General features: G+C 39.1%; 1 protein-coding gene across 1 annotated transcript in view; it reads right to left on the bottom strand.

Moving 5' to 3' along the window:
• Positions 1-12,046, bottom strand: part of abcc5 (ATP-binding cassette, sub-family C (CFTR/MRP), member 5) — a 34,904-nt gene that overhangs the window by 2,784 nt on the left and 20,074 nt on the right. Inside the window, exons 14-27 of the mRNA XM_073853381.1 lie at positions 11,488-11,560; positions 11,123-11,326; positions 10,717-10,860; positions 7,578-7,674; positions 7,310-7,494; positions 6,998-7,144; positions 4,088-4,217; positions 3,717-3,999; positions 3,447-3,633; positions 3,276-3,365; positions 3,011-3,195; positions 2,757-2,921; positions 2,382-2,460; positions 2,139-2,252 (exon numbers count right to left, since the gene is read on the bottom strand). Coding sequence (XP_073709482.1) covers positions 2,139-2,252; positions 2,382-2,460; positions 2,757-2,921; positions 3,011-3,195; positions 3,276-3,365; positions 3,447-3,633; positions 3,717-3,999; positions 4,088-4,217; positions 6,998-7,144; positions 7,310-7,494; positions 7,578-7,674; positions 10,717-10,860; positions 11,123-11,326; positions 11,488-11,560 — 2,083 coding nt within the window. The remainder of the gene's footprint in view (positions 1-2,138; positions 2,253-2,381; positions 2,461-2,756; positions 2,922-3,010; positions 3,196-3,275; positions 3,366-3,446; positions 3,634-3,716; positions 4,000-4,087; positions 4,218-6,997; positions 7,145-7,309; positions 7,495-7,577; positions 7,675-10,716; positions 10,861-11,122; positions 11,327-11,487; positions 11,561-12,046) is intronic.

The following is a 12,046-nucleotide window of genomic DNA, read 5'->3' as shown; positions in this document are numbered from 1 at the left end:
AATCGTCTGTCATGTTGTTTTTGTTAGTCTGTTATTACAGTTAACTATGTGAAGTCTCATGGAACTGGAGCTCAGAGAGCTGCCTGGAACTACGTTCGCCGTGCGTTTCCCAGAAAATAATTGCACACCTCAGAACGTTAATCAGATTCAAGCATTAAACCCGTAGTATAAATAATATTGTTTGTAACACAATGCAACACATTTTTGTAACACAATGCATCTTCACATTAAAGCAACACCAAAGAGTTTTTTTCACCTTAAAATAACGCATCCAAAACAGTTTCAGTGGTTCATCCACTCGAAACAGGGTGAACAGCACTTTCACATTCGCTTTGCAGCCCTCTATCGGACAAAACCGCACTAAAGAAGTTTCCAACCATCGGGTAGCGGTCCTGTAGTTCGAGTGAAAACTAAAAAAACTTGCTTTACGGCAGACCTACAATCCAATCAGAGCCAGCTATGCCTCAGTATTTATGACAGTGGGAAATGGACAATTACGCTTCTAACCTGTAGGGGGAGCAAGAGCAAAAACTCTTTGGTGTTGCTTTAAAAAGTGAATAATGATTATTTATTTTCCTGTCAGACTTTGCCTTTACATCTGAGTGTCTTTTCATTACAAACAAATTTAAGGAACAGAAAGATTTATTGGCAGATTAAAAAGATTTATCAGTAATTTAAATATCAAATGATGGCAAATATTGGCTGATATATTGGCCACTGCACTATATCGGTCTATCACTAATTGAATTGACTTTGTAATCTACTCATGCTAATAATAAAATTCACTTTTGGTGTGCACGCACTATTAGGGTATATTTACATGACAACAACATCCCAAAACCGAAAACATTTTCCTTTGCGTTTTCACTGTACACACAGCAATGAATCCGCACACAATTTACTCACCACCATGTCATCCAAAATGTTGATGTCTTTCTTTGTTCAGTCCAGAAGAAATTATGTTTTTTGAAGAAAACATTGCAGAATTTTTCTAATTTTAATGGACTTTAATAGAACCCAACATTTAATACTTAACTCAAGACGTAACATTTTTTTTCAACGGAGTTTCAAAGGACTATAAACAATCCCAAACGAGGCATAAGGGTCTTATCTAGCGAAACGATTGTCATTTTTGACAAGAAAAATAAAAAATATATACTTTTAAACCACAATTTTTCGTCAAGGTCCGGTCCATCCCGATCTAACGTAAATGAGTAGTGACGTAGGGAGGTCACGTGTTACATATATAAAACGCACATTTGCGTACCATTTTATACAATAAACTGGCACAAATATATTAATTAGCATCAGTTGACATACAACAACTTAGGAACGGTCCTCTTTCTCAACACATGTAAACACTAGGGCGGAGTTTCGCGTTCGTCCTCTGTGACCTCTTGACGTGATGACGTATTGCGGTGACGTAGTGGGGTCAGCTGGCGCATCACGACCGGATCTACACGACGAGAAGTTGTGCTTTAAAAGTGTATATTTGTTATTTTTCTTGTCAAAAATGACAATTGTTTCGCTAGATAAGACCCTTATGCCTCGTTTGGGATTGTTTATAGTCCTTTGAAACTCCGTTGAAAAAAACTGTTAAGTATTGAATTAAGTATTAAATGTTGGGTTCTATTAAAGTCCATTAAAATTAGAAAAATTCTCCAATGTTTTCTTCAAAAAACATAATTTCTTCTCGACTGAACAAAGAAAGACATCAACATTTTGGATGACATGGTGGTGAGTAAATTATCTGGATTTTTCTTTTAAGAAAATGGACTAATCCTTTAACAAAGGTTGCTACTTACGAGTCGCTATCCATCTATCAAGTGCTGAAATGTCACCTATAGAATGACTCGTAATTGTAGTAATATTGTTTAATATTGTTCAATGATTAATTAAATGTTTTAATAATTTGTTTTTAAGTCTACGACAATTCGTACGATCGTTTTTACAATCTACTTACTGTAGGCTTACGATGCTTTTAGGAAACGCAGCCCTAGCCAGTACTAATTGGTGAACACGCAATACATGTGCATCACGTCACAAGTGCACGTTTTCGAAGTTTGTGTTTTCAGCCCCCAGAAAGGCCGTTGTGGTGTAATTAAAGTGCCAAAATGAATAAAAAGCCTTAAACTCACCTTGCATTGTCTCAGAAGAACTCTGGCCACACAAATGAGCTGTCTCTCACCCACAGAGAAGTTCTCACCATTCTCCACCACCTCAGACTCCAGTTTTAAGGGCAGCTGAGACACCTGAAACACAGCGAGGAGACACAAGAGATGACAAGAACGACAGTGACTATAGACAAAAAAATTAGAATTCTGAGACCAAATCAAGTCATATCTGCGGTATGATATCACTTGAATTTCTTATTGGCTTACACATTCTTTCATGTGTGTCCTCTCCAGGGCATCCCAGATTAACTCCTCGGAATACTGGTTAAATGGATCCAGGTTGGATCTGTTGAAGAAAAACAGGAAATATAAGAAAATATAAGAGTTACAAATGAATGCATTAAGGCCACATAACATGAAAAAGATGACGATTGACATCTTTGCTCTTTAAACAAATATTTTATGCACGTTGTGTTTGGAGTATAAAATAAAGCTTTGAGAAAGATTTAAGGACACTTGGCATCCAAATCCATGTTACCTGTTGTGTTTGTATGGTTGTGAAAGATGTGTATGATGCTTGCGTGCAGCTCTAACAGGACCTTTAGGAATACAATGGAAATAAACAAAAGAGTGCCCGCCTACCTGACAGTACCACTGAACAGCACTGGCTCCTGTGGAATGATTGACAGCTTGTGGCGCAAATCTGCAAGGCCAATGTCACAGATGTTGACACCATCAATCTTAATGGAGCCACCGCAAGGCTCGACCAACCGGTAGAGGACAACTCCTAGAGAAGACTTCCCCGAGGACAGACGTTATGACATTCATTTACCCTTGAATACCTCGCAGATCTATGCTAATGTGTTTTTAATTGTTGTAGAGAAGACTTCCCCGAGCCTGTTCGTCCCACAATGCCGACCTTTTCTTTCGGTCGAATGGTACAAGAAATTTTCTTCAGTACCAGCGGTAGGTTGTCTCTGTATCGCATCTCTGTGCCGTCAAACACGATCTCACCCTCCTGAGGCCAGTCGGATGGAGGAGCCTTGTTTTTAACCCGCGCAGGAGCCTCCAGAGACAGAGACTAATATAGACAGAGGTATAGTGAATAACACAAACTTAATGTATAACAAAATGAAAGGTCAGAAAGGAACAGATCAGTACCTTGATGTAATGATGAATTCGTTCCACTGAGGTGAATCGAGCCTCGGTCTCGGAGGCCAAGCGAACGGTAAACTGGAATAAACCTGTGAGCTGTGAAAGATATAAAGATGCAAATCGATCAGCTTCCTTTACGTACTATCTTTATACACCTGTGATCTAATGTGATCTCACCTGTACAGCATAGGAAATGGCCAGGCCAGCGTACGCGGGAGAAATCTGACCGTGCATGACCACGATCAACAAAGCCGTGATGATGGTGAGAGCTACACTGATCACATCCAGACGTACGGCCAACCATCGCATGGCACAGCTGAACAGATAAAATGGAGCCTGATTCTGATCCAGCAGCTCCTGATATCTCTGAGAAAAAGCACAAGCCTATAAACTTGTGGCTAAGCCACCCCAAAATGGCAGGGAAAATAGGTGATATCCCAGCATTACCTCTGCAGGAATTCCTCCTCTTTCCCGTAAGCGTGCACAGTGGTCAGGCCCTGAATGCTGGAATGGATGTGGGACAGGAAAGGCGACTGCGTGACGTTGTCCAATCGTTTGAGTTCCCTAATGAAGACCCGCGAAACGACGTGCAGTACGGTAAAGAAGAGGACCAGTGGCCCTACCGCCATCAGGAACCAGGGGAACACGCTGCTGATCACGCCCAGACAGAAGAGGACCAGAATCACGTTCTGAATGAACATCTCGGCTTGAAACGGCAGACGTGTATCCACTGAGAAAAGTTGACAGGATTGAGATTTGATCAAATAACAGTATGGTAAAAATATCAACGGACTGCAAAAACCCAGGTAAGATCTTACCTTCATCCATGTCTTTATTGAATCTGTTGAGTATGCGGGCAGTGGGCGTTGTGTCGAAAAACTTCATGGGACTGCGAAGAATCTTCTGGAAGAGATCTTCATGGAGCTTCGAGGAGGCGCGCAGAGTACCCTTAACAAATAATAGGACACAGATGCCAGCACTTAGACGCTAAATCTTCCTTCTTACTAGATCTCCATACAGTATGTGACCCTGAACCACAAAACCAGTCATAAGGGTAAATATTTTGATGAATGGTTTGTTAGGATAGGACAATATTTGGCCGAGATACGACTATTTGAAAATCTGAAATCTGAGGGTGCAAAACAATTTAAATATTGAGAAATGCGTTTTTTTAAGTTGTCCAAATAAAGTCCTTAGAAACATATATTACTAATGATTAATACATTTTGATACAGTTTCAAAGGACTCTCAAAGGATCTCAAAAGAGGCATAAGGGTCTTATCTAGCGAAACGATTGTCATTTTTGGCAAGAAAAATAAAAAATATGCACTTTTAAACCACAACTTCTCGTCTTCCAGAAGTTTGCCAGCGCGAACTCACGTAATACATTATCACGTAAAGAGGTCCCGGATGACGTATCGAAACTACGCCCCAGTGTTTACAAGTGTGGAGAAAGAGGATTGTTCCGACATTGTTGTTGTATGTGGAATGATACTAATTAATGTCTTTGTGTCAGTTTATTGTTTAAAATGGTCTGCAAATGTGCGTTATATATATGTAACATTTACGTGAGGTCGCGCTGGCTCGTCACACAGCCGGAGGAAGACGAGATGTTGTGGCTCAAAAGCGCACATTCTTTTAGTTTTCCCTCCAAAAATGACAATCGTTTCGCTAGATAAGGCCCTTATGCCCCGTTTGGGATCGTCTAGAGTCCCTTGAAACAGCAAGTTTAAACTGCATTTAAACTGTTAAGTATTGGGGTCCATTAAAGTCCATTAAATTGAGAAAAATCCTGGAATGTTTTCTTCAAAAAACATAATTTCTTCTTGACTGAACAAAGAAAGACATCAACATTTTGGATGACATGGTGGTGAGTAAACGATCTGGATTTTTTTTTATGAAAATGGACTAATCCTTTAACTCTTTCCGCGCCAGCTTAAAAAAGTTGCCTGCCAGCTCCAGCACATATAAAGAGTTTTTAATGTTTTTAAATAAGTAGATGCTTTTATAAGTTGTGTAAGAGCTCCACCTAGTGGATTATAGCGGAAATATGGATTTCCGTAAAAACTCGTAATTGGCAGGGAAGCGTTTTCTTTTAATTGACGAGATCACTCGTCAATGGCAGGGAAAGAGTTAATATCATAATGATTTTTGGCATTAAAAAAATCTATAATTTATAGATCAATAACTCATATTTAAGCAATATCGCTCTCGGAGTCGTGTGATATATCTCTATATCATAACGGCTGTGATTAGGCCAGAGGCACGAGGCAGTTCGACGGCACACGTTTGAAAAACGAAAACTAGAAAACAACAACAGAGTTATTTTAAAAGCCTCTTTGTTTGAGAACTACTTCTTCCGCCACGGATTTGAGGGTGGCCAGAATGACAGGTAACACTTTCGGCTGCTTTGAATCTCATAACAACTCAATGGACGGAAAAGCCGTTTCTTTATATTAACGTTTCTTGGTCACAAAGTGTAGTTTTAAGATTAGTTCAGTCGAGAATGTATATGTATTATATTTAAATCTGCAGTCGATTAGTAAAGATAGCGCCTGCTTGAACGTTTGCTTAGAGAGATTCGGTACGTATGAGAACCAAAGCATGAGCGGACGTCAGTGTTCACTCGCCCCGCTGACCACCGCCCTCTCTGGGCTACATCTCTGACAGGGATTCCCTGGTTCTCATGTTGGCCTTGTTTGTTTTTGATAATCAAAATGAGATCAAATCAGCAGTATTTGGTGTCATGATCAAACTAGTACTTGTTTTTTTATTCATATTTAGTGTCTTTTGTGTTTGTTATTGTTTTGGCGCGAGGTAAAAGTTAATAAAACTACTTGTATAACGTTACTATTGCTTTCCCATTTACTCTTAACGCGATACGAGCACTCGATTATTATTATTAAACTTTGTTCTTGTCAGTACTATATAAAACTGTTTTTTATAAGTGTCAGAGTGATGTTTTTGCATGCTGCTTATAAATATATCAGTGGCGATATCTCATAACATGTTTTAATAGTCACGTCACAATAAAATAAATTATCAATGTCCACATTTAAAAGCTGCAGTGCTTACCTGCAGTTCCACGGTGTTTTCGCGTTCTGATAAGAGATATTGCTCCAGAAAAAAATAGTTTACATTCCTCTTTCCAAGTGTTAATCGTCCACACGATGTGACAAGACATTACTCCCATTAACTTTAACGTAACATCCAAGAGCGCTGATCTTTGACGGGATAATAACTTCCGATTGACGATTCACAGACTGATTTATGAGCTAGTGAATTAATGAGACACACGGAGAGTGATTCAAAACAGCGCGTTTGTGTGTGTCCGTGTGTGCCTGCAGATTTCCATTCAGAGATGAGCCTGTTTAGGACCTCCAATCACTAGGTGGCGGAATGATACGAAAGGTGAAGCGGTTACTGTGCCGTTATCAGTAGAATATTGCACGCCTCTTAGCCAATCAGATTCGAGAACCAGAAAGAACTGTTGTATAATACGTATTGCTAGCTATTGCTACAAATATACCCATGCAACTTATGACTGGTTTTGTGGTCGAGGGTCACATTTATGCATTTGGCAGATGCTTTTATTCGAAGCGACTTACCGTGCTATACATGTTATCAGTATGTGTGTACACTGGTGTACCACGACATTCATGCTGCAAACGCAATGCTGTACCAATTTAGAGATTAAAATTTTGTTCACAACTTTAAAGAAATCTCACCTTAACAAACACGATGCCTCTCAGTAGTTTGAGAAGTAGCATGATACCCATAGACATGGCGTAGACGGCGGCGTAATGCTGCATCTGAGGATTATCTCGCATACTCTCACTTAGCATTGAACAGTTCCCAACGTGTACCGTTGTATTCTGTTAAGTAAAAAAAATAATAGTTTTAGACATATTAATGCACACACAAATAGTCATTTAATAGGCATTTTGTTGCTGCTATTTACAGTGAGGTAAATATAAAAAAGCAATCAAAAAAAAATAATAAAAGCCTTCCCCTCCTCCAAACTGTCCACAAACTCTTACCCCGCTGCCCTGTTTGATCCAATAGCTGAGCCACCAGTTGCTGAAGGCAGTGCTGCCCACATTGAGAACGAAAAGTGACAGGATGAAGAGGAAGACAGGCAGGCCTCCTAAAGCCTGGATGTATACTTTGTACACAGACCAGGGCACAGAGCCTTTCCTTCGCTCCTCCACCTGCATCAACTGGCCTAAAGAAATGTGGGGGGAAATCAGCAGATCACATTAAAGGAATAGCATAAATGTAAGTTGTGAACAGTGTAATGATACTGACCATTATCTTCATCCAGTGCTTTTTCCTTTTTGACAGAGCCTGCCTTCTTTTTCTCCAATGGTTTCTTCAGGGAACTCCCAGCCTTCTTATTCGGCACCTAAAATGACACAAACAGGACTTTAACTCTTTCCCCACCAGCATTTGTTATGATTTTCATCAATGTTTAATCCTTTCCAGAAAATGTTCTTTTTTTAAATATATATATACACATACATACAATATATCAAATGAAAGAACACCTTTTAAACAAACAAAGAACATTTCATCCAATCTTCATTTGTTCTCTTTTTATCACCTCTCAAATATGCGTAGATTTCATCAAAAATGCTCAATTTTGAGCAAAAATAAGAGATAATTGCATTTTTGTAAAGGACTTTTGATAGAGATCAAATTCAGAGATGATCCAAACATACACAGAGATTTGACTGTTTTTGGATTAGTGGATGCTTCAGTGTTTTATAAGGTTGGTAAGTATGCCACCTAGTGGATAATAGCGGAAATACGGATTGCCGCAAAACTCGTTATTGGCAGGAATAGGGATGTCCCGATCCCACTTTTTCATTTCCGATCCGATACCAGAATTCCGTATATCAGCCGATACCGATATCTGCCTGATACTATTGTAATTAAATGTGTATAGTGCTTTCTGCTACATCTAGTATAATTTTAAATGTTAAAATCAATAATTTAAAATTATTTATAAGTAACAGGAAACATTAGTAAATATTAATCATGACAGTTGCTGCATCCGAATGCATAGTATTCGAAAAAACAGTATGCGAAAAGTTCCCGGATGACCTACTACTTCCGGTTAGATTTTGCAGTGTGCATACGATGGACACTTCACTATCCCATGATGCCCCGGGAGATGAGTTATCCAACGAAGAAGAAGAGGCATGCGGCTGTTTTCGCGCTGAAATGACATGACGTGATGACGATGTATGTCACGTGATGTAGCAACATAGCGGATGTAGTACGTCCGAATCTCATTCATACTACCAGGATTCATACTATACAGTCCCTACTGTTTTAACGGCAAGTAAGTAGGTACTTCATCTTATTCAGTACCTACTATACAGTATGCGGTTTCGGACGCAGCCAGTGTTTAGGACAACATATAATGGGCACGTTTGATCAATTAAGTATGCTAAATATTTTTTTCTTAATTGCATAAAACTGTCATACTAAAATCGCCTTAGTGTGCGGATGGTTATTTTGGGAATTATGCGTTTGACTGGACTTTTTATGCATATTCCGGGTGCAGAATTTGTGCGCCTAAATCATAACACGTTATGTTCATGGGGTTTCTGGGTACAGAATTGATGCCCTTGAATGATCCTCTCATGGGAATCCTCGATCCGCAATGGAAAGTTTATAACTGTTAAAACACAAACAGAAAAGATGCATCATGTGCTCAGCACAGTAAATTGCATCCATCCAACAGCTTACTGAGACTTTATAAAATCAGATCTTTAAAATAGCCTACAGTTATCTTGAGTGTGCGTGTGTTGAATGATGCGTTTCATCCGTCCGCTTCACCAGTGGATTAACTCAGTTTGCGAGTTAGTTACACTTACAGTGTTTCTGTAAAATATCTTTAAATGTGCGTTTATTCCTTCACATGAAGCAATTCAGTGTATTAAAAGACTTTGATTATAGTGCATAAAACGTTTATGGTGCTTTTATAATACGTTTTCCTTTTAATAGTTTGTCAGTAACAACCACGACTACCGCACATATCGAAATTGGATCAGTCATGTTGTCGGTCCTTGATCCAATGTCCGATCCAGCTAAAAAGCCTGGATCAGCCCCGATACTGATCTAGCATTTCGGATCGGGACATCCCTAGGCAGGGAAGCATTTTCTCTTAATTGACGAGATAATGCATCAATGGTGGGGAAAGAGTTAAGGTCTTCCTCGCCAGAACTGTCATAAAAATCGCCATAATTTTTTTAAAGAGCACCTATTTCATTGCTAAAACAATGTTATTTTGAGTATTTGGTATAATGCAATGTGTTTGCGTGGTTTACGGTTAAAAAACATTATTATTTTTTAACATTATTATTTATTATTATTTTCCACATACTGTACATTTTTGTAGCTTCAGATTTCACTTACTTCCTGAAACACACAGATTTGAAAAGTGTCCCTGATTGGTCAGCTAATCTGTACATTGTGATTGGTCTGGATACCTCTGACATCACCCGGAAATGTGACGCTCCTTGCCATGTTTGAAAGATTTGCTCACAATACAATGCTAACAGGAGTTAACTTACAGGCACAGTTTACATCTCAGATGTATATGACTTCTTTTCTTCAGTTGAACTCGAATAATTTTATATTAAAATGCCATCATGTTATCTTCTTATAAGGGGGTCAACATATTGAAGTAGGGTTGTGTCGATATATCGTCAATAGTCAGACATATGGCCTTTATGATGTTAGTTGGCATGTTTGCCCATTATATTTTAAAATTATTATTATTATCATACTATAGTTTCATATTAACATACGCATTGTGTGCTTTTCCTCGCATGAGAGTGTTTGTGAGCTTCACTTTGCAGATCCCTTCTTGCACCTAAACTTGTGCATGACTCGCCCAACACTATGTCGAAGCTCTAAAATGCACATCCACCCATTATTAAAGTAATCCATACGACTCTAGTGGGTTAATTAATGTCTACTGGAGCAAAATTATACATTTGTGAGAGAAAAAGATTATTATTTTGAGATTATCAACCAATATGTTGCATATTAATTTCAACATACAGATCAGCGCAGCAAATATGATGGCATGTCGATAATGCTGAATCGAAGTGATTCTTGCGTCTCTCTTAAGTAGTGACACATGAGAACCAATGGGATTCGATGTTTTAATTTCACCAAATAAGTTGGCAACATTAAACGTTTTCTCTCACAAACAAATAGTTTTGCTTTAGAAGACATATTAACCCACTGTAGGCGTTTGTGGGCATTTGAGTCTCATGCATTTAGGACATGAGATGATAACATATTTATATAGATATGCATCAGCTGAAGAAAGCAAGTTTGATACAGCTGTGATAGCATGAGGGTGAGTCAATAATATCATTCTTTTAAAGTATGACTACAACAATTACACGAATGCTGAGATACTGACCTCAGCCATGTGTGTTTCTCCTAGTTGAAGGGCATTGAACATGGCGGCGTAGTCTCCATTCAGATTCATCAGATCCTCGTGACTGCCCTGCTCTGTGATGCTGCCATCACGCATGAGGATCACATCATCACAATCCACCAGATACTGAAGCGTAATACAAAAGAGTTTCATTCATTTGGTTTCCACAAAAAGAAAACACATCTTTAGACAAAATGAGATCTTAACTTAGGCAAAAAAGATTATTGTACATTCAAACATTTATACCCTTTGTCATACCCATCTGATTTTACATCTGATTGCAAGCTCATTCTTTTGGTCACATGACCGAGAAAGCATTTAGTGCACACTACAAGCATGCAAAACAGGAACGAGAAGCTGCTGCAAGGTCAATGAAACTGGTATTTACCTGAAGCTGGTGAGTGACAAAGATGACGGTCTTGCCGCGGAGCTGCTTCCTAATGGCATTGTTGAAGATGTGGTTTCCGACATGAGCGTCCAGAGCACTAAGAGGGTCATCGAGGATGAAAATGTCCCTGTTGCTGTACAAGGCTCTTGCCAGGCTGATCCGCTGGCGCTGCCCACCGCTAAGATTGGCACCGCGTTCTCCAATCTAACAGAGAACCAATAAGATTCACCTGTTATTAAAGTGATGGCATATTTTAACTAATCACACTGACATTGATGCATTACTTTATTGATGGATGCATGTGCTTTTTGCAGCTTTGCCATTTTGACTCCCATTTACAAAGATGTTTCTGTATGATGTGTTACCTCAGTCAGGTCACCATTGGGTAGAATAGCCAGGTCTGGTCTCAGGCAGCAAGCGCTTAAAATAGCCTGATATCTGGAGGAGACACATTTAAGATATAATATCTTAAAAACATCAAGAAAGTTTCAATAAAGCTGAAACCATATGGGGCGGTTTCCTGGACAGGTCTTATCCTAGTCCCAAACTGAAATGCATGTTTAAGCCGCCTTAATTAAAGGTGCAGTGTGTAATTTTTTGCGGCATCTAGTGGTGAGGTTGTGAATTGCAACCAACGGCTCAGTCCACTGCTCACCCCTCACTTTTGAAACGCATAGAGAAGCTACGGTAGCTGCCACCGGAAAACATGTCATTGTCGGAGACAACTTAGTAAAAAAAGTTTGTCCGTTTCTGTAAAAACATGGCGGCACAAAATGGCAACTTCCACATAAGGGACCCCGATGTATGTAGATAAAAAAGTCTAATTCTAAGGTAATAAAAACAAAATGGTTCATTATAAAAAGGTCTTTATACACCCCTAATGATATAGTTTTGTATATTATTTTGCATTTCTGTCAAAAGATT

Source organism: Misgurnus anguillicaudatus, chromosome 15, assembly GCF_027580225.2.
Source record: "Misgurnus anguillicaudatus chromosome 15, ASM2758022v2, whole genome shotgun sequence".
Classification (NCBI taxonomy): Eukaryota; Metazoa; Chordata; class Actinopteri; order Cypriniformes; family Cobitidae; genus Misgurnus; species Misgurnus anguillicaudatus.
The sequence above is the reverse complement of the archived record's forward strand: the minus strand, read 5'-3'. Positions and strand labels throughout refer to the sequence as shown.